This window comes from Amia ocellicauda, chromosome 8 (genome assembly GCF_036373705.1).
Source record: "Amia ocellicauda isolate fAmiCal2 chromosome 8, fAmiCal2.hap1, whole genome shotgun sequence".
Taxonomy (NCBI): domain Eukaryota; kingdom Metazoa; phylum Chordata; class Actinopteri; order Amiiformes; family Amiidae; genus Amia; species Amia ocellicauda.
In genome coordinates, this window is record NC_089857.1 from 40,677,396 (window position 1) to 40,701,305 (window position 23,910).

Consider the following 23,910-nt stretch of genomic DNA (forward strand, 5'->3'; position numbering starts at 1 on the left):
ATAGCAGATGTATTTTTAATTTACTGTAGTTTACCATCAAGTAAAATGATACTTTGACAATATACTCCACTACAATACAACAACTAACCACAATATCAGCATTTAAGACGGTAACGTGTATGTCTTTTATATCGTCTGAATGTGTAATGTCTGGAACAAACTCCCCAGCGATGTGGTTGAAGCTGAAAATTTGGGAACAGTTAGAAATAGACTGGATAGGATCCTTGGCCTACTCAGTTATTAATGGACACCAAACAAGCATGATGGCTCAAAAGGCCTCCTCTAGTTTGTAAACTTTCTTATGTTCTTATGTTCTTATGCAATATATACAAATAGGTGTGACAACAGCATCCGTATCAAAATACACCCAGGAAAAGCTGTTTTATCTGAAAGCACGGTTACCAGAAGTTCAACATGCCACTTCTTGTATTATTATTAAAGCATTCTCCCCAAGGAAACATCTCATGTTGCAGTTCGGGAGAGATAAACAGGGGTGTTAAAGTCGAGAGAAACATGCAACAGTTGTTAGGGAGTAAAGAATGCACCAAAACTCGTCAATGAAAACAATTCAGACACAAGATAATCTCATCTGAGACTCTCAAAACCTCTCCTCCGCCCAGTATCTGTTTCTATCAGCAAGGTGCCACTACTCACAAAGGATCGCTGATCAAATAAACAAAGTATTGGGCCCTGGCACATTCCTCCTCCGAGCAGAGAGGGGTAGGCAGGTACCTGTAATGTTGGAGGGATATAGTAAGCTTTAGCTAGTTCCTATTCTTACATTAACATCACCCCTGTGCGTTTACCTTGGTTTACTACAGAAAACATGCCGTAGAAACCTTTATTATGGTATATCAAGGAATTCCCACAGGCCAGTGTAGTAAAGCACGGTGAAAATGTGTTAAACTCACTCTAAACAGCAAGAACAACACCAACAAAACACACACATGTGTACTATGGCACCTTTTGTTGTGAACTCCAAAGTACACTAAAAGGGTATTGTGTGAACGTGTATATCTGACATTGTTTCAGTCTTGACATGCACCTGTGCTGCCTTCTAAGTCGGCTGCCTGCATACTGTGTGCTTCAGCCTGAGATCAGTGTGTCAAACAAATATATATTTCTCTTATCTTTCTATCAGGAAAGTCATATTATCTTGTTCATGGCTGACCTATATTTATTCTAAAAAGCGAAATACAAAAGTTATTTTCAAGAATGTCAACATGTAACTGATGACTCCGTTCACATCTAGGTTGAAATAAAATCAACCTGAACCACTGACGTACTCTGTGTGTCTGACATCACTGGCATTCGTACTGAATTGGAACATGATTTATCTCAGTCACCTGCATTACACATCACCCACGACTCTTAATTACGGCATAGAATGTACACGTCTATTAACATTAATGACACATTTAATATTCTGTTTCCACAACCACAAAAATGTCCAATACGATTTTTATATTACTGAGCTTTGTGCTATACAGTATTTAAATCACGGATTAAACTCTGAAGAAAGTGCACATGGTTTGTTGAGTTGCAATAGACTGGTAGCAGAAATATAAATAAAGAAGACAGGCATGGCTGAAAAGCTGGCAACTTTAACATAATGTCAGTAGGCTGACAAAACCCCCAGAGGCCTTGTGTTAACTTGTTAGAGAATGATAAGAGTACAATGTATCAAAACTACAACCTCACACAGGAAAAACACCAGCCTTTTCAACACTGATAGCAACACGTGGTTTAGAGATAGCTAAGCCAGCACATGGGCTTGGGGCCTTTTACAGGCAAGCTAGAAATAAAAGATACAGGGTGGCAACCAAAGTGGATATCTTCATCTAGAATATATAGTTTTGCCATCACGTGGCATTGTGTAATTGAGGTCAGTAATTTACACTGAAGAGAACCACTCGATATCATTTATCTCACTATTATCAATCTGTATTTATTATCTCAGAGACGCAGGCACTTCTGTTTGTTGTATAAACAGACTGCAGATCCCATATGTTGCAGCTGGTTACCCTCGGCCCTAATTCTCCGGCATTTCTCAGTCATTGTTGTTTAGCCGAGTCTGCATAGTTATTTTAGTTTTTGGCAAAAGAGTGCATGACTTGGTATGTGGCTTTCATCAGCCAAACCGCTTTACAGATGCTTGTGGTAGACATTTCTCTTATATATGTGTACGAATGAATACATACAATACAGACCGAGCCTTATTGAATCCTACAAAACCTCAAAGACAAAGAGGACAGAGGATATTGAGGTTTCTGTCTCTATTTTGTCTGTGATAAGGATATATCCGCCAAATATCATGCATTTCTGCTGTAAAATGCACCTGTATTGTAGGATGACTGTTGTATGTAAAAATGCTTTGGGTGTGCAGTGGCCTGAACCGATTCAATGAGCACATATCAAGTATTTAGAAGGCGACGTGTGCTTCCGATGTTCCTCATGGGATGCGATGAGATATTGTGTGTAGGGGTCAGCAGAAACGACACAATACGGCACATGTGTCACACAGATGCCAGATTCATGATTAATAATACAAATACACCATCATTTATTCATATTTGAATGTACTGATCACTGTCCTGCATCACGACTTGATTTGTTTACATGACTGTGATTATTATTCCTCCTGTGGAATGCACACACACATCTGTGCTGAGGGCTGCTGTACAGTCCCACACACATGTGCAGGGTTTGCGTTGGCTCTGACTGATTTCACGCTACAGATGTGATGACAGCTCCTCTGTCTGTGTCTTGGCTCTAGTCCAAACGCTCGCACGGGGGGCAGGTTAATGCTGCCGTTCTCCCCATCCCTGCCGCAGACCCGTCTCTACACCGAGAGTCCGGAGCCGGAGGTGCAGAGGGGAATATGCACGGGCACAAAAGGGTTCAGCCCTGGCCCGAGCTTCCCTTCCCCTCCAGCAGCCTGCATTTCTAATGGCTGTGCGAGCGCTTGGTGTGGTTTCGAGAGCTGGGGTGCCATTCTCACTAATGATGACTCCACTGACGTCAATGGCATTCTTATCATGCTTAGTGCGACATCAGAAACCAGCCCTCAGAGGCCACTCCGGTCTGAAAAGGCGGAGGCACCACCAAGATGTGGAGTGGACTCGGCAAGCGGAGGGGAGGCTGTGAGAATGAGCAGCTTGGGGTCTTCCTGCAGGACTAGTTTGGCAAGTGTCAAAGGACAAAGGAGTTGAGACTTAAATATAGTGCGTCAAATGGACCTTTGTGTCTGTAATTTGATCAGTTTTTAACACGCAGTATTATATGTATATACACACACACACATGCACACACACTGTTATTTACTTTTACATTTAAATTGCAGTGTTTCCTTTATTATAAGCATGGCTTGGTGAATGCTTTATTCTCTACCCTTTCACAGGGATATGCATGACTAGATATATACCTTAACATTGATTTACCTGTCTAAGGAGTGCAATTTTTGTACTAATAAACACAAAAAGCACAAATGGACTGACCACGTGACCTGGTTTCTAAAATGCAGAAATTTCACAAAGTGGAATAATTTGGAATATCCCTACAGTAGTAATATATACTGTATATAGAACAGCTGTGCAGTGACGCATTCATTCCAAGACACTTGACAAATGCATGAATGGATGCCTGTGAGAGAGCAGATCCTGTCTTGGACATTTCATTATGTTAAATTAACCTAGATTATGTATCCATCATATGATAATTGAGCAGCTAAGTTTTGTTTGTTTGTTTTTTGCAAATAGGAGGAATCTGAAATGATAAATGAACCCTGATCAATACGATAAGATCAATATGGCTGCAACAAACTAGTTCCAACTAACATGTTTCCAAATGATCTATTTATACAGTGCTTTGACAGGTTAATAATAATTACATCTACACTCCAAAATTATGTATGCATTTGTCTATGTATTTATTCCTTCAATTCAACGAATTAGTTAATTGGTTAATTCATCTTTTAGCTTTTATCTCTGCATTGAAGTAACTACTTGTCATAATGATCATGTGACATCAGGAGGCAGTATTACATGTACAAAACAATGTTTGGATCACATATAGTGTCCCATATATTTAAAGAGGTATAAATGTGTTGAATTACTGGATTAACGGTATAATTGTGATAAACAATTTTCTTTTCCAAATTTGTTTCAAATTTGTTATTCACCGCAAACGTTTCCAATATCTTCCCATGAGGCCACAGTGCGGGAATCTGAAACATCTAACAGATTCTTTCCACAAAAACAATCATTCACATTCATACGTATTAAGAGTCATTGATTTGATTAAGTTATGTCATGTGAAATTCCGTGCATGTGCCTTGCACAACTTGCACAATGTCCTGTTTCACAAACTCTACGGCCAGCGGTTAATCCCATTGTTGCAAGCATTAAAATCATATAATTACTGGCACAGACAGCTCACTGTTTCATTCACATCAGGCTTCACAATGAGATTACTCTTCACTTGAACCTGCTTTTGGACCATGCACATTTTCTCCCGTTGTTATTACGTTTCTCCTGAGAAAAGTCTATGCCTTTCAAAAACTGATTCAAACCAGTGTTGCCTGTGTTGCAAAGTTTACAGAACACAATACAAGGGACCAGATGTATGCCAAAATAAATGCCTCACTGCTAAACAGGAACCGACTAAGAAAATCAGAAGTCTTAGTTATGTCCTCCCCCACTTGCCTTAAATCTGAATACCAAGGGACATCCTTGATTTCCTACTTTGCAAATGTAAATGAAAAACAAATGCATTCACTCATACCAGAACAAAAAGCCACATTGTGCGTGTGATGCTAATGCGATATCGTCTCACATTTGTCTGTTTGCATTTGCTCCTCGCCTATCGCTATTGAAACCCCCCTACTGTAGGATGTATTCTCAAGACATCTGCTGCTTCTCCCATCCTAACAGTAGCAGCATACAGGACAAAATGTTCTGTTGCATGGCAACAAGACTATATTATGCGATTAAAAGCAAGGACGGTGCCAAACCGAATTCTATGTTTAGCACTTTCTATAAATAGCCATTGCAGAACAGGCCTAATCAATACAGATATGCCTATGCTTAATACATGCATTTTTATGCCTGCAAATATTGTGCTCTGTACTGATATTCTCCAATGTCATATTTGAACAATTATATTATATTATATTATACACTCACCTAAAGGATTATTAGGAACACCATACTAATACTGTGTTTGACCCCCTTTCGCCTTCAGAACTGCCTTAATTCTACGTGGCATTGATTCAACAAGGTGCTGAAAGCATTCTTTAGAAATGTTGGCCCATATTGATAGGATAGCATCTTGCAGTTGATGGAGATTTGTGGGATGCACATCCAGGGCACGAAGCTCCCGTTCCACCACATCCCAAAGATGCTCTATTGGGTTGAGATCTGGTGACTGTGGGGGCCAGTTTAGTACAGTGAACTCATTGTCATGTTCAAGAAACCAATTTGAAATGATTCGACCTTTGTGACATGGTGCATTATCCTGCTGGAAGTAGCCATCAGAGGATGGGTACATGGTGGTCATAAAGGGATGGACATGGTCAGAAACAATGCTCAGGTAGGCCGTGGCATTTAAACGATGCCCAATTGGCACTAAGGGGCCTAAAGTGTGCCAAGAAAACATCCCCCACACCATTACACCACCACCACCAGCCTGCACAGTGGTAACAAGGCATGATGGATCCATGTTCTCATTCTGTTTACGCCAAATTCTGACTCTACCATCTGAATGTCTCAACAGAAATCGAGACTCATCAGACCAGGCAACATTTTTCCAGTCTTCAAATGTCCAATTTTGGTGAGCTTGTGCAAATTGTAGCCTCTTTTTCCTATTTGTAGTGGAGATGAGTGGTACCCGGTGGGGTCTTCTGCTGTTGTAGCCCATCCGCCTCAAGGTTGTACGTGTTGTGGCTTCACAAATGCTTTGCTGCATACCTCGGTTGTAACGAGTGGTTATTTCAGTCAAAGTTGCTCTTCTATCAGCTTGAATCAGTCGGCCCATTCTCCTCTGACCTCTAGCATCGACAAGGCATTTTCGCCCACAGGACTGCCGCATAGTGGATGTTTTTCCCTTTTCACACCATTCTTTGTAAACCCAAGGTGTTTTGTTTGACAGGAGATTCTTCCTTTGTATCAAACCTGCCATCAAGGATTTTTTATATACATTTGAGATTGGTGGGCAGGTCTAAGGTTCAATTAAAATAGCGAAGATTCTGAGATTGTGAAGTCAATTAGAGGTCCATGTAATATCGCCCTTTCCAAGTTCAATTAAGCATCTATTACTTATGTTATCCACTGCTTGAGTTTCTAATATTGTGTGTTTGATACAGAGCTGATTGTTCTGTAAGCTACCATAGGCATAGACTCTGTGGTTGGTGTAGGGCTAAAATATTCACTTTACACTCTCATTTCATAATGTTCTCCCTTTCAGAGAGGAGATTTTTTAAAGGTTACGAATGTTACCATCTTTTGCAATGTGGAAAGTGCTGAACTGCAACAAGAGACATTCCTGAGTCCTTATACTTCATGCACTCTTGTGCAACTGCTTCCACCAACTGAACATTGCCAACCAAAGGAAGACATTCGCTTTACTGTTATGTGTTGGAAGAGTGAGTAACTGACTAATCAATAGGTTGAGTTTTTCAACGTTTATAATAAAATGTAAGTAACACATTAGTCTCATTAAAAACACTTCACAACTATTTGAAATGTCTGCCACTTCTATTAAACCCCTGGAACAGGAAGCCCATATTTCCTGCTTGGGCTGTAGATATAGTTTCCTGTTATCTAGATGACAAATAGATGCATCAGGAGTCAGAAAAAACGAACAAAACAACGGAGCAGACACTGGCTGATTCAATTTGGTATTCAATAACAGAACCACCGTGTTGCTGTGTGTGTTTGTGTATTTGTATTTATCTATCTTGTATTCACGAATGTCGAGTAAGAATTTATTCCACTGTAATGCGAGGATGACAGGGTGAGCCAAGACACAGCACCTCCATATACGAGCACCTGGTGGAGAACGTTCTTGCCACGGGCTTTTACAAACCCGGACGTCCAGCTGACCCTGGCGGTGAAGTGTAGGAAACACAGCGCCCGCGATCAGGTGACTGACAGACCGGACTGGGGACCGATAACGCACCCGCTCTCTCTGTGGCATTTGAGATATGTTATTCTGCCTGGGCTTTGCAGCGCTGGTAAGACCACAGAGGAGGACGTGCAGCGCCGGGCCGGGCCTGTTTGAGTAAACACAGCGCTGCATACTCCTGCGCTCACTAAGCAAGCATTAGTGTTCACCCACCACGGGCGAGTGCCAAATGTGTCACAGCACCTGTCGCCCCGCTCACAGGATGCTGCGAAGGGAAGTGAGGCATCTCAAGATAAACAACGGCCTCGGACGAATTTTCCGTCACCGACTCTAATCCAGACGACCCCATTAGTCAGCCTCTCTGGGCCCCCGTAGCCCCCCTCGGTTACTGAGATGTCAGAGCACTTTTCACAGGGAGGTTTGGAGGGAGTCGCGGCTCTGGTGCCCAGATGCAAATCGGACCTCACCGCATCGGGCCCGTATCTCACGCCGGCTGCCCAAGCTTCAAACGCAGTGAGTGTTTTGTAGAGAAAACAAACGCCACGTTCGGGAGAAATAAGAAACAGCGTTTTTCAAACTGGTGACGAATAACTGGACCGCTATAGCTAAAGATAGATATGACTTCTGGTTTCTTCAGTTCCTATTCACGTGATAAGTGCGTGCTCGTGCACACCGCCATACAATGAGTTTCTGTAAAGATGAATGAGCTTCCCTGCGGTTACACAAGACAGCGATTCACATATCGGTTGATGTGATGGTTCATACCGTTCAAATTCATTATCGAACACGGCCTGCTCTGCAAGGGATGAGATCAGAGCTCCCAGAGGTGCTTATTTCCTGTCTGACGGGTCATTAAATGGTGCCTTTCCTATGATGTCGATGCTTAAGAAACCATTCCTTGTCTGTGCTGCACGATATGAGAGCATCTTCAGCAAAGTGAATGACGCCATCTATTTCTGTGTCATTTTAAAAACAACGTCAGAAAGTAAATGTGAACACTTAAAACGTTCTCCCCTTTTACTGGTGAGTGGGAGTCTGAAGAAGACAGATGAGTTGACTTGTTTAAGCACCTATGATTGTCTTTAAGAGAAACTGCCATGAACAGAGATGTCTTGATAAAAAATTTGAGCTGGGCTTTGAAGCAGGATAGCTAACAATCCATAACTGTTTATTTTTATTTTTGTAAGATCTGAAAATACAATAAACAATTAATATCTTCACTAATATAAATACATACATTAATATCACCTTTTAAAACAATATTTCATCCATCTTGGATTATATCAGTCCTATTATTGAACAGAAACGAACACCTCAAGATTAGCATTTCGCAGTCAGGGTGTGGAGGCAGGAAGCTGTTGCTGTGATCTCTGCTTCCCCCTAAAGTGCGTCTCAGATATAACACGTTTCTGTTCACAACACTAGAGACGGCCTGCAGTCCTGAACCGCAACACAGAAACCTCCGCACCGAAAACAGAAAGGACAGATTTTCCAGGCCTCTCTTCTGTCTCTAAACCCTACTGATGCACTCGCTCAATACTGTTGCCTTCGCAGCCCTAACGACAGTGGAAACACCAGGATTAACACGTGCTCTGCGTGGGGGCATCCCCATCTTACTCTGAATGAAAGCCTTGCAATTGTATGTTTGACCACGTGACCACTGGGTTTAAAAACGCTGTATAAGATCTGCAGGCAGCTCTGTAGGTGATTTTACATCGGAAAACACGTGAAGTTTCGGATTTCTTGGTACAGGATTAAACACACGCCATCTGTGCTCATAGATTCAGGATTTGGGTACAGATTCACCTCCAACTGACACCGAACTGCAGTTGAACAGGCAGGTATGAGAGATGGATCGGTGGCAAAACACAGAGTGCGCTTTTTTACACAACGAATTGTACTTTTCATATACCAGAGTTAAAAACAAACAACAACAACAACTCGGACAACACATACGACTAACTGTTCTTACTACAACCAATACACATGACAAGAATAACACAATTAAGAATACATACAACACAGGTATTTCTTTGTTGTATCGATTATTCATTGTGTGACTGTTGTCGTGTGTATTACAACTGCGTGTATCAGAAACACCTGTGCTGTAGGAATGAAGTTGCCTGTTTTACCACCTGTGATGCAAGTCAACACGCTGCTTACCTGTGAAGGAGGTCTTGGTGATGGGGGGCTGGTTACACATGGGGGATCGCCTGGGGAGCAGAATTACAAACACTGTGAATAGTTTCTAATGAAGTCGCTGAGAAAGGATACGAACACTATGACTGTTTAAACGCAGGTCTGTCTGGAAGCACACTCGCGAAAATAGTATCTCTGACCAGCATAGGTTAATCCACCAAAAACAGGCCAATGCTGACTCTAATACACAGTTACAGGCACACATTATGGGTCTGCCAGTCTTAGATAACCGTAAGGAACATGGTGGACAAATATGTATACAAACTACAGCAATCAGTCTTCCCTGTGCTTGATTCAAATCCAAAATATAAATGTAAAATCATACGTATGAAATGCAACATGCACTTCCATGTTTCACCACAAGAAGGCAGGAAAGACTCATAAGAACCATAACATACAAGCAGGGCCGGTGGATTGAATTAGACGGTTTAAATACACAAGGTGTTAAAGACCTACTTGTTTGAGGCTCTGTCTTGTTGTAAGTTGGTTAATGCAGCAAAATTATTCCGTACAGTTCTCAAACTAGCCAGCACCTGAAACAGAAAGACATTGTTAGATTTCAAAGGAATAATGCAGTTGAAAACACGTACAGTGAATACTTAATTGTATTATACGACATGAAACGACAATATCATTGGTTAATCAAATATTAATAAAGATTTATGTGGCCACGAAGGAAGACTGAATGAAAGCCATTTAATCAGATTTTGCAAAGTTCATCAAATAAAGACAAATAAATATACACTAAAAATTGTAAATTGTCACTTTGTGAACAAAGCATTACACTGAAAAGTTCAGCTGTTTCTCTTCTTTCTCTATTTAAGGAGTTAAACTGTAACGGACCGTATCGTCCACAGTGTCACCACTCTGACAAGGCAACTGTATTCAATTGATCGGGTTATTGGTAAATAAATATTAGATATAGGTCTAATACAGGACTTTTTGATAACCGTGTACTTTTATACAATACATTAACACTGAGACTATAAATCCTGGATGTAATAATGCTCAATCTTGTTAATACATGGATTTGGCATTTTGCTTTACTAACAAACCTGTACTTACTTCTTTGTGACTTGCTAGTAATTCATTACTAACAATAAAACATGTATATGAACAATACAGATCATAAATAATCACAGGATGCAATGCCTGCCACGAACCCTTTTTAATTAAGAGTCAACTGAAACCCCAGACTACAGCAATCATGATAAACGAGCTTCTAAAACCTGTATATTGATGCAAGCGTGAATATTGTAACATGCATGCGGAGTAGAGTAGTTATGGGTAGATCTGGCTAAAATGACAAAATAAACTAAATGTCTGTAACCAATCTTTGAAAGAATAGAGACTAATATTTACAATGTCTGATGCGGAAGACATCAGTGCCTTAAGAACTAACACTTCTTTGATACACAAACAAACAAACAAACAAACTAGCAGATGTGTATTGCAGGATGTTTCAGATTTAAATGAAGCTATCTGTTGTCGTTAATCTCCTACAATCACTGTGAGGTAAACCGCGTCAAAGATAAGCCTGAATCGCCTGCCTCCACTAGAACAATATCGAAATTAATATTTTTTAACTGCCAGGCAGAACAGTTTAAGGAAACCTTGGCCGCACACAGATGTGCTGGAGAGGTAGTGGCTCTTGCTATCTATTGTTCTAGCATGCTGACATGACAGCGCTGCACAAATACGGTTTCATAACTACAGATGATATAAGTGTGGAGAATTACAAATTTGTTACCAGCTATGAAAAGACAACGTGCTCTGCAGCTCATTGAAGGTTTACGTTTGTGACTGATTAGCTCAGACTAATTGCACCGTTGCATAATACTTCTGAGTGTTTTTCCAAGTTGAATCGGCGTCACACCTACCTGTGCAAATGGTGTTACAATCAGGTCATCTCCATGACTGGGGATGAACAAAACAAACAAACAAACAAACAAACAAACAAAAAGAACAACAATCATGAGTTAACTCTCAGAAATAGTCAGAACAGAGTGCAACATGCATCGGAGATTAGCAGGGAAAGGGGGATACAACTTCAACGCGTTCATGCAAATCATTCATTGTTAAAAAAACTAAACAATAAAACAACATCAAAAAAGTACATCAAGAAAGTTAAAACTTCAAACGTAATACCATGTCAAGTCATAGATCAGTATTTCTATTGGCTGTTTGCAACAATAAATAGGTCATAAAAGGAACTAATTCAGAGCTTTGTACATTTTATGAGCAGCAGTCTGTGCTAAAAATGATGTTCATATTAAAAGTACTTTAAAAAAACGTTTATTTTATTTTCCTGAAAAAGAAAGTTACACTTAAGAGATAAACAGTTTAATTAGACTTTGGTTTGTGTTAGAATATTTGTACCATTTCAAAACAAAAAGACATTATATGTCATTATATGTGTAGAATTTTGGAGTAAAACCTTTTAATAGCAATATGGATTATTTGATTAAATCTCAATGCCGTTGAACTCTCAAGATTTTAAAAAGAACATTTCCATCATCAGTAGCATTCAGCCACAACATATTGTGCTTCTAATCATAAATAAACATTTTCAACCAAGTGTCAGTGTCCTGGACAACGACCAACACAAGTGTGGAAAAGAACTGAAGACAGTATTTTGTTGATTTCAGTGGAGATCTGTGACATTAGCTGGAGTCACTTTCATGCTTTGAAAGTGTTCCTGTGAATGGTGGTAGTAAAATATTTACAGCCAAGTGATAAACAGTGATATAAGAACATACACCTGCTTACACAAGGGTTAAAAATAAAACTTAGAACAGTTTGTGAAATTGGTCTGTGATGTCTGCTAGGCAGGCTGCTGCCAACAGTAATTTTGAAAAGTTATTTTTGACCAATGGAAACGAGAACGGCAACTCATTCCTTTTGTTTTTCTGTTAGAGTTTCCAAATGTCCTGAATTGCTTCAAAAATATACCTGCTGAGGGTTCTGACTTTACTTTCAGTTGATTGCGGGTGTATGATCATTTCTGTAAGCAGGTCCTACACAACTTACTGAGGACGACCTTGCAGACCTGAGCAACATTTGCCCCAGAGTTGTCTCCCTCACTGCCTCTCTCCAGAGACAACGGTCTGCTGACCAGAGCAGCCCGAATATCGCTGTGCATGTCTGCGGTAAACTAACACCGACCACAAGCCCCGTCTGCAGCAGAACTGTCGATATGTCAAGAGACGCATTCTGCGCTCTACCTGTCGACATATCAGAGTGCATTCAGGGATGTGAAAATGCAGTTTGGTTTGCAAAAGGTCACTTCTAAACTGAACCACCCACAATGATGACAAGGATGGTAATCCTGCCAAAATGAGTTATTCTGCCACCTGTTTTTTTCCTCACAAATAATCTTCTTTATTTTCTTTGTGGTGGGAGACACAGTGTTATCATTTTTTGCCCTTTTTAAAAAGGTACAAGAAGCGATCCTGTTTATTTGTTCCTTCCAATATATATATGCTGAGGAAAGCTCAAATGCTTAAAGACTGACTGTTGTTACACAGCACATATGCAATAAAACCGTAAGGAATCAACTGTTCCTCTTCCATGAAGTGATTACACTGAAAACTGTATGGCTCAGCATGACTTTCAAAAGTTTAATTCCTTTGATTAATTACACACACACACACACACACACACACACACACACACACACACACACACACATAGATATATACAATCATTTTAACATCGTTCAGTTACATTTTTTAATAAACATGGCTATAATATGTCTCCACAGAAACGTCATTTGATCAGTTCTGAATCAGAAACAGTTTCTCTTCACGAGGCAAAACAACCCGGCGGGGGTGTCCTCTGAGATCACACTTTACCCATATACAGTCTGGAGGATAGGACACGGTTGGCCTGGATTAAGGAAAAGGCTGTTTATGACATAAATCCTGAGCCTTTTAAATTCCTGTGTCTCCTCGCGCCATTATAGCAGCGCTCCTGTTTACATGTACGAATTCCTCCGGGAATCTCTGGACCCGCGCAGCAGACAGAGAATGTGAGCTGAGGACGGCTGCGATGCGATTCCGCACATTTCCCCGTCTCGATGGATGGCAGAGGCAGGGAAAGACTAACGTCCTTTACTGTGTGGGCTTCGCTAGCTTTATGAGTTCGTTCGTTTGCTTGTTTGTTTCTGGCGAGAACCGCAGACACTATCCTTCACTGTCAGATGAACACGGAGGTCCAGTCAGAGTTGTAGAAGCAGGCGACTTAAAATTATTTTCATACGCGGTTTAATTCGTCAGATCATGTTTTTCTATAAACATATACAATTACTCATAAATCATAACTATGGTGGTGAATACATATTCCAAATCGCCAGCTGCTGAAAAAACAGGTGAATGATGATCCATCAATAATTGAGTTTAGCAGTAAAGGTAGTTAGCTAAGAGCACATTTATGATATGTACTTATAATGACATCATAGTAATTCAAGTCATATTGGATGTAAACCAGGAGAGTTCCATGCACAACTTAGCAATCAGGTTTTAGGGCAGGGAAAAGCAAATCAACCCCAAATAAACAAGCAAGCAAACCCCAAACCGCCACAATAAAGACATTTCCAAGTGAAAGAGGTTAGTAATCACAGGATGCTGTAGTAGGGGGGTGAAACTCGAGCTCTCAAGGGTAAAATGCAACCCAGCTGCCGGGATCAAAGTGAAGCAGGCATTTCATCCGGGACGTGCTCAAAACCAGCTCTTGGCAACACGCATGCCGAAATACAACATACCACGGCCGTCTTTCACTGGGTGCACGAAGAAACCTTCCTATTTCTCGCATTGTCACCACATAAAATAATTACAGGCGGCGATATAGGAATGAGGTGCTAATCCGCGTCCTCTCGGTAAACGGACACGTGTTCCCTTCCGCAGCGAGAGAGAGAGAGCGTTATCTGGGCCCTGGAAGGGAAGGCTGACAGGAGTCTGCAAGAGGTCGCATCACGCGGCCGTATCTGCACGCCCGCGCTGGCATGCCCCGCCAATCAGATATTCTAAACATAGCCGGTGAGGCCGCGGTGCCAGGGCCGGCCAGGGCCGTGTGCGTCCAGCCTGACTGGCACCTTCTCGCGGTGACACTTCGGCACAGATGTTTGCATTGTACCCAGGGTGGCAGCGTGTGCTTGTGATTGAAATAATCTCCAGCAGCTCGTCTGTCACGGTTTTAATGTCACTGCTAATACTGACGCCCAAGTGGGATGCATATTGACATTTTGCCTCTGAAGCTGTCATGCTGCTGGTTGTAGCATTGTGTCACCTGTGGCTGACTGACGTTGTGGTCTGGACACATCATGTGCGACTCTGGTGTTGTGTGAAGCCCGTGGGGGTCCACAAAGCACTCGGGTGGCCCCTGTGGTGGTTCCTGCATGGTATTGTCTTTTCTGTTTTTGATAATGGTTTTAGTTTTCAGCTTCCTGGCGGACTGAAAACATTTAAGTGTGAAAGTGTCCTGTTAATATTTGTCATCAAAACCAAGACTTGCAATCAAAACACCTTGATGCTGAATTCGCGTTAAACTAGATTTTGCTGTGAAGACCAGAGAACCGTGTTGGACCCTAGCATAGCATTCTAGCATTCACAAAAAGTCTGACTGTTACTCTGTGCCCTTGCCTTGCCTTTGAGTCCTATATTATAAGAATAGGAACTTATAATTGAATCATGAGGCTTCACTTAAACTTGATCTTAATCTCATAAAGCTCTGTTTTGGTATACCAATACTACCAAAAAACGAGTATATTACTCTTGTAATGGCCTCTTTGCACAACTCCCAGTTGAGCTGATTCAAATGGGTTCCCACTACCTGACAAGATTAGCACCTACTTAATTAAAATAACTAAAAGGAAAGCAGTGGCAGAAAGATGTCAGTAAGTGTATTTATTTGTAGTTATCAATTGCTGTGAAATTGACTGTTAAATACATCTAATGTATAAGAGAACTGTTGTTGTGTTCGTCGTTTGGCTCCGTTGCTGCTGCAGAGGTCGTTGTTTCCAAAACAAACACGAAGACCTTAATTATAGGATCTCCACTTGTCCAAGCTCCCCCCAGTGTATATTCACTGGGGCTGAAACACAGTCCCGCAGCTTCCAATGTTTATAATGTTGTCCAGCTCAGGAAATAGGTCCAACATAAACACAACTGCGGAGATTATTCCTCAGCTGCCCTTTAATCTGAACTCTGTGTGAACTTTACCTGGGCCGCATGAATGAGTGAGAGCCAGGGAAAGGTCACTGCATTCGGAGGCTCGATGTGCTTGGAGATTCAAATAAAGTCATTCATTATAAAACACAGACCTTCCATGTTTTATTAAGGCATGTGTTTTCGATCACTACGAGGTACAGGACATGTTTCTGGCAGTCATGTTGCCCATATAAATAATAAGCCATGGAAAGAGGCTTTGCACTTTTCCGACATTTAAATGCTGCAGCTGAAATGCCTTGTAATACAGTTATTTGACCTATTAGATTAACTCTTTTAGCTACATTAAGACAATAATAAAACAATACACATCCATCCATAGTCGATGTAAATATAGATAAACAATCACCTCCACATTTATTCTTAGACATAAATAAAAAAAAAGCTTTTTAGACAGCAGTTTATACCAGTATATTACACATATTATTAGTGATTATAATGGGCATGATTTATTTTTTAAACCAACTGAAGCAAACCTATGATATGTGATCTGGATCTGGGCAGTTAATTGGTAAAAGGGAAGTTTGGAGGCTGCAAGGGGTTTGCTTTCAAATCTGGGTTTGAAAATACAAAACAAAATATCGCATTAACCTTGGTCTATAAACACCAATCTCATCACCCAGGTGTCCTGAAAGTCATTAGCGTCCCTCCAGGATCCTTTACTTGCGCACTCCTCGTTATTAAAATGCAATGATCGTGGCAGGTGTCCCAGCAGAGACAGCATTTTGAGTGTCACTTGGTTACAAGGAGTTACAAAAACAACCCTGTTACCATCTGATGCTAAGCAGGTGTTGAGATAAAAGCAGGGAGCCCGGTTATGCACACATATTACTTTAAAAGGCCAAGCCAAGTGTTTCAGCAGGATCCTAAAAATAAAACGCAAAAGAAGGAAAACTTGTCCCTATCCTACCCGATCGTAATCTGACACAGTTTAACTCAACGTGATGAATCACCATGTGTCGCTTCCTGCCTCAACACACCCCGGTGCTGATGACACACCTTGTTACGACGCACACTTTGGACTCTGCGGGGCAACACAACGGAGCCATGCTTTGCAAAGATGTCATAACAGGCGTACCGCATGTTATTCCCATAGTAGCACTACAGTTGTGTTGCTATAGATTTGTGATGATGATTTAAAGGCGCCGTTTGTATTTCCCAGATCTCTACTGTGTGCTCTGCCTTTCATGTGTATTCCAGGTTTTTGTCGTATGTTACTATTTGTCAAAAATACCCGGTAACTCTGGAAAGACATTTAAAGTCCGTGAGAGGACAGGCTAACTAGGGTAACCCATATTGCCATTGCATTACAGTCTGTTCATTGTTTGCCCAATAATTTGCTTCCCCTGTATAATTATGTGAGCCTTTTCTATTTCAGATGTTATAATCATACAGAGACACATGAAGGACATGCGACATGAAAGACACGCAAACCAAACAAGGGTAAACATGGATAATATCAAAATCTTACTTCTTAAATATATGTGCTATGTATTCATGAGCAGCTTAAAAAAATATATACTATAGAATGAATAATTACGAGACAATTGATTGTAATAAACTACTGCTTTACTTTGAATGCATCATTATTATTGAAATACTGGGCTTAACAGGGGAGGAATTTGTTATTAAATACGAAAGTCTACAGCTATAAAATGGTGTCTGCTGTTAGAGATACTCTCTGCCAAGGCCATCGGGAGGAGTGGGATGTTTTCTTGAAGGCCACTGAAGTACAAGGACTTTTGTTAAGTTTTTATTTTTGGGGATGTAAAGTAAAATATTTTCCTGAATCATCTGACATTACTTTGATTATGTTTTACAAATTTCACTTCAGTTGTTCATAGAATTGTGAATTAAAATCTACCACTGAAAACAAACAAACTTTTTTACTGTGTCCTGTTTATTTGTTTTTATATTATTACATCTATGTAGGTCGTGTGGGATTCATTGATGTTGTTTATTTCAGTTAGGTTCTTTTTTACTGCACTAAGTCACTGCAACGTTTACAATCTTGAAGTGTCCTGGAGAAGTGGATTAGCATTAAGCAAAGCTTGACAACTTGCCAAATCATTATACACTCTGAAACACTAAAACACGAACGTATATTTGTCTACTAAATTGATGTAGTCGGCAGTGAACCCCAGAAATAACAACGCAAAAATTACTCACATCTCACACTGTACTATAAAATAAATAAACAAATGAATACATACAGACATAAAACAAAAAAACAAATAAACAAAGTAAGCTCAGGTTTCCTAACAGTGCTGGGTTAAATACATTTCATGGGAGTCGGGAGTCAGGGTTGAGGGTTATTGCGTGTGAGGTTGCAAAGTTACATGTTAATATCTAGTGAAAAGCAAAGTGATGCATCACAGGCATAACACACAATCAGAGCTGCAGAAACGGGGCTTTCAGAAACTGCGGTCAGCAGTCACTAGTCACTTACTTTCCAGTAATAACTGGCTCTGATCTCCGAGAAACCAAAGCAGGTCTCTGTGGATGGCTATTCCTATTAATAGGGACAGAGTTATCAAAAACACTCCTGGGGAATTCAAAAGGATGACAGAGAGAAAGCACATCTCAGTTTTATTCCCAGAATAATAATAATAATAATAATAAAAAAAACAGCCCTCCTGAAAAGTTATTTTAAAAGTTAAATGCAATGCAAAAAGCATCATATGGCTTGACATATAACCTAGAAAATGAGCATGCACTTGAGATCAGGTTATAAAACACATTACTTCCCTCATTTCCTGTCCCGTGTGTCAAAAGTGCCCCAGAGACCCAAGGGCAGCCCCTACAAAACCAGGCCCCTGTGGTAATAGAGTGGGGGAACGCAGATACTAAAGGTGGAGCCATTGTACGGGCAGTGGACTAGCTACACAGTGAAGGTGTGACCAGGGGACAGCAGTCCAGTGAGAGCAGCAGCAACCTGTGAAACGTCCCGGCAGCAGCCGTGAAAGCAGGAATGGGGTTTTCCTGGTTAAAGTTGAAAAAATGACTGCAGTTGTACAGGCACGTGTTTTATGGGTTTGTCGTTAACAGACTTTAACTAATAAGGACTTAATCTAAAATGTGTGTGGATGCTTAAATGCCACACATTAATTTGTTTCAGTTTAATATCTCACTTGATAGTTATATGTGCTTTTTGAAGATGAACACAAAGTAAAGCACTTAAATCCAATGAGATACATTCCATGGATGATTCAAAAGGAGCTTTCAAAAATTATTTAAAAAAACATATCCAACAATAAAAACGTCAGAGATTTAGTGCAGGATGCCTGTTCAGTGAGGAGCATTGTTCCAGTTACCAGAAGGTTTGTCCATCGATATCGTGCCAAACATGGGCTAATGTTGTGTGAATAACCAACTGTAAACGTTTTATTTTGAATTAATCATGCTCATCGAACTCATGGTTAATTCAGTGCTGCACTTTTGCAGACTTCAGCAGCATATTCTGTTTATAAGCAGAGCTTGCAAGCCAAGACATTTTAGCGTGATACATCATGTGTTATTGGCCGGATCTGCTCTTTTCGGTTTGGACGAAGACTGCTGTCGAGTTACATAAATATTATCCTTTTCCTACTGATAATGTCAAATAATGTTCTGCAAAGTTTCAAGTGAGCTTATATTCTACTTTCATCAGATAACATGTCTCTGTCCCAATACACAGCTTTTACAAATACTGTTTTGTCTTGGAAAACACCAAGACGCAGACAGTAAAGGGACCTGTTCAGACTCCGAGGAGATCGGCAACGTCACCCCCGTGGCATCGACACGAACTCCGAACGCAAGGCGCCGCGCCGGCATGTGACCCAGTGCCTCTGTGGTAACACCCGTCAGAGTGTGCAACATCCAGACAGGAGCATCGCTAATGTATGCAGCACAGAGAGCCACATCCTCAGCAAACTACCTGCTAAAATATCAATCACTCTCTCATCTCAGTGTCTCTGGCACAGTGACTACATGACTCAGCAACACTACAGATGGGCCCGTTCGCCCCGCCCGGCCGCTTCTCAATCCTGCTACATTTGCACTAAACACTTTCATAAGAATGCTTAATCGTGGAATGTATACTCAATTTCTTATCCAGGGTGACTTACAATATATCAGATTATCTTTTACATTTACATTTAGCTGGGTAAATCATCTTTCTCAAGGGTACAACAGCAGTGCCCCCCACCTGGGAGTGAACCCTCAACCCTGTGCGCTAGAGTCCAGAGCCCTAACCACTAATCCACACTCCTGTATACTTAGTATTATATTACCTTTAAAGGTGCTATAAAGACTTGACATTACAACACACGTTTAAAAGTGGATAATGCATTATAAATATATAACATATAGTAAACAGCAGTTTCGAATATCAGATTCACCAAAAAATATTTAGGTTTTGGTTCTTTCCAGAGGACAATGTGCACCAGAATAAAAAGAACATATTTTCAAAATAACTTAACCTCAGTTATGGAAAACTTTCAGATTTCAGTTCCTCGAAAGATTGAGAATGCAGGGCAGAAATACAGAATACAGAAAAGCACGATATAATCAGTGGCTTATTTATTTAAGGGGAACAGGCTGGAGACTTTCTGCTCTGCATTAACAGTTCCAGTTTAGAGTGAATGTTTTTTTTGTGTTTCCAAGATTGGTTTTCATTCACTGGGAACTCGGTGTCCTCTATTTTAATGTACACGTAAATTATACCCTATATATCTACAATTCTGCAGCAAAAAAAGTTGTGGTTGTGTGTGGATATATAATAATAATAAGAAAAATTTAACAACCATGGCTTAATACCAGAATATATATATATCACATTGCTTGGCACATTCCCAGGATTTGGAAGATTTTAGTGAAGGTAGAAGAGCTATCCCATCCCTTGATAGGACTGTGCCCAACTAACCAGTACCAGGAAGATACCGTACGGCACATTGCTATCAGGGGAGGATCGCAGTGATCTCCACCGACAGCGAAGGAGTTCAAGGAGGCCAACATTACAGACCCTTGTTCACTCACGCTCTTTATAGATCACTTAACCCAACAGAATAACTAGTTTTTTCAAGTTCACGAAATTGCCCAATCAGCACAACTCCCATCCACGTGGCATCTATTACTTTAACTTTACTTTAAACAGTACTGAGCGTTTCTCTTGCTGTGCAATAATTGAGTTTTTTTTTATTTCACTGCAGGCTTGGACTTTTCCCTGTGGAGAAACCACCTGTGCCAAGTACTTGTGATCTGACTTGACACCGTTCTGGGTTTGTCATGTTTACTACAAATTATTAGTCATTGTTATGAATGTGAAGACGATTATCTCTGACTCCACTATATTGAGAAATTGGAACTCCCCAGGGAGGAGTCACAGACGCATTTCCAACAGCTCGGACGTTAATCTTGCCCGTTCCTGTACGTACGTGAAAAGGGGATTCAAATACTTTTTTTTCTGGCTCTGTTTTTAGGCTTCACAGAAAAAATAAATCACTTTCCCTTTCAATCTGATGAATGTTTTACTTTCATCCTATTTAACTCCCTATCAAGATAAATCAAGTCCTATATATATTAAGAAAAGGATCAGAGGATGAAGATTTTATAGGAGTAAATGAGTCTGTAAAATGTCTGCTCTCACTCAACTGCAAGATTCCCTGCAAGACGGTCTTGGCTGACAGAGCGTGGTGCCCCATTCATCGCATCAGCAGGACGTGGGAGAGAGCAGCTCAGCAAACGATAAGAGTTGATTTGTGTGTCTCTCTTCGCAGAAATGGTTGTCCCCATAATGTCAAAACAGAGAACCTGTCAGACACAGTTTTCCTGCACATAGAAACTGGCGGACCCATGGCACACTTACATGTCACTGGCGATGGAGGAGTTCCTGGACATGGACTTGGGCGAGAGGTCGTAGTCGCTGTCCGAGCGGTACAGGAAGGACTCCCGCCGCTGGCTGTGCACGAAGTTGGCCTGGAGGATGAGCCCCGACCCTGGGCTGGCCATCGGGTCCAGGGGACTCCTTCCTGAGGAGGTGCCATTGTCCACATCGAAACTGAATGGGAAAGCAGAAGGAGACGGTAAGGTGGTGCAGGTGTGTCCTAATCTGTAAACATGATGCCACATATCTAAATATGTCAAGTTCAGGATGGTAGACTGTGTGATACATCGACTAAAAGTGTCAATTGTCTGACATCCACAGAACTTGGCACTGTCAAAACATTTCAACACCGTCCAATCTTACAGACTATTGAACTACTATTGTTGTTTACAGTGTGCAAACTGGTGCCAAAGCCCTTCAGTTGGGCCGGCCTGCTACCATTAACAAGACATATGCGATGGATACAGCCATGAAACCACACATCAGGAGAGGAAAGTAAAGCTTGCAGCCACGCGTTACCAGACTGGCTATTCTCAATTCAACCCAACGCATTTCCATCTTGGATAAAACACAATGACGTGTGTTACAGCCACACAATGCTCTTGTGATGCCTGATCAGACGTACACAAACTGATTTGCTTGCTTTTACTGACAAGATAGCAAGCGCACAATCTCTAATTGGAACTTTACACATTAGTGATGGACCAGCCAGGCCTGTCAGCGGCCATTAGGCTCCGGTTTGTTCTTCTGTCGGGGATTAAGTGACTGATGAAAGAATTAAGCCAATAAGCAACTGGCGAGCGACACACTATTCCACACTGCGCTGCATTTGCCTTTTTTTTATTAACCCACCAATTCTTTATTAAAGAGGCATGAGATAATGCTAATGAAATCCCTCCTTGCAGGGCTGAGGGTTTTGTTTTGTCCAGACTACACTTCGCCAGCTAATATGGATATTAAAGAGCAAATAAGGATGAGTTTCAAAAGGTATATCAATCTTGTTCTTTCCAAATTACATTTTTATTAATTTATTTAAAATGTAAATAACAATTGGCAGAAAAACAACAAAAAGCCACTAGCTCATATAATGTCACTGTTAATGTTTACATGCATTACTGCTCAACCATGTAGTGTGATTTCGATAACCAGAATAACCTATGCTTCGTATAACGGTTTAGTTTCCAGAGGTCCATGCCATGCCATGACAAAATAAAATCCATCATGTAACATAACAACAGGCACCTGCTCCCTCTGACTCTCAACTCCAACTAACTCTCATCTAGCGATACACTTCCCTCATAAATTTTAAGACCCTCCCCCTTACAACCTCCCTGAACCTCCCCTTTTCAGGCCAGGCCCTACACCCCTGAATAGCTTGGCCACCAACTAAGCCCAACCCAACCACCGAACAATCCTAAACCAACCTCAAAATATAAGACACCCATCAACCCCCAACTAACATATATATTTTATAATCTATGGGCACAGGTAAGCACTAATTATTTGCATTTATATCTGTAAAGTCTATTACAATGTTCACAGGGTTTAAGGTCTTGGGTCAGTGATGGATCCCAGGATTGGAGAGGTATACAGTACTATGAGAGGATGAGCCCCAGTTCATGCAGGTACAGCATTTCAAATGGGAGATATGGCCCTGCCAGTATATAAGTGTAGCTCACACAACAAGTTGTTTTCTTACACCATTCCTGTCCGTGGCAGCCCTTGCTATAACAGATGCTGATGACTAAAGGTAGGATTTAGCCAGGCGGTTCTCAATTAAGTTAATCCACAGCTATGACTTAGAGCAGCGTGGTGTACCAGAGAATCCCTGGAGATTTTCATGTTCCTATTTGGAAATGTAATCCCAGGACAATCAAATATGGAGGCTTGACGCAATGCACTGGGACTCCCCAGTGACGTCAAAGGGGGCTAATAAAATGTCCCCCGGGTTAATCGTGGGCAAATCCCTATACCGATAGCCTAGTGCGTTACAAGCTGCTGAAATCCAAGCCTTGTGTCTAATTATCTAGAGGTCTAATTATCGAAGGAGGATTCCTCTGGCTGTGGAGTGTTCCCAGGTCACCCTCGTAATCTCACATTGAGCAATTCAAATATGCAATCAATAGGGTAGACTGCTACACACACACACACACACCCCAGTCAGCCTTCTAATAAAACACCCCCAAATATACACATCAACCCGTGGTCTATAGGAATAACTGAAGTAATTGGATTTTTAAATCTGTGGACTACAACAAACAGTAATTGCATGCCAGACAGACGCATGCATTTTATTTTTATTGCGTGTTCTCTATGAATTGGGTAACCCAGCGGTAATTCCACGGGCATATTTGTTTTCTAAACCCACTAGATGGTCTATTAATAGATGGCCCATTCATCATGTCAGTGGCTTTATTGAACAGAATCCCCTGTACGTCTTTAACCTGTGAGTGACATTGGTAGATAATAGGATAAAGACGCTAATGTGGGTGACGCAGACCA

At 41.0% G+C, this 23,910-nt stretch overlaps 1 protein-coding gene across 4 annotated transcripts in view; it reads right to left on the bottom strand.

Moving 5' to 3' along the window:
• Positions 1-23,910, bottom strand: part of pde4d (phosphodiesterase 4D, cAMP-specific) — a 270,138-nt gene that overhangs the window by 21,846 nt on the left and 224,382 nt on the right. For 3 of the 4 annotated variants that reach the window (XM_066711415.1, XM_066711416.1, XM_066711417.1), the window contains 4 exons: positions 21,391-21,582; positions 11,202-11,238; positions 9,778-9,854; positions 9,286-9,335 (listed from right to left, as the gene is read on the bottom strand). In XM_066711415.1, coding sequence (XP_066567512.1) covers positions 9,286-9,335; positions 9,778-9,854; positions 11,202-11,238; positions 21,391-21,582 — 356 coding nt within the window. Of the gene's footprint in view, positions 1-9,285; positions 9,336-9,777; positions 9,855-11,201; positions 11,239-14,083; positions 15,052-21,390; positions 21,583-23,910 lie in introns of those variants that run through there. The other variant, XM_066711418.1, reaches the window with a different exon arrangement.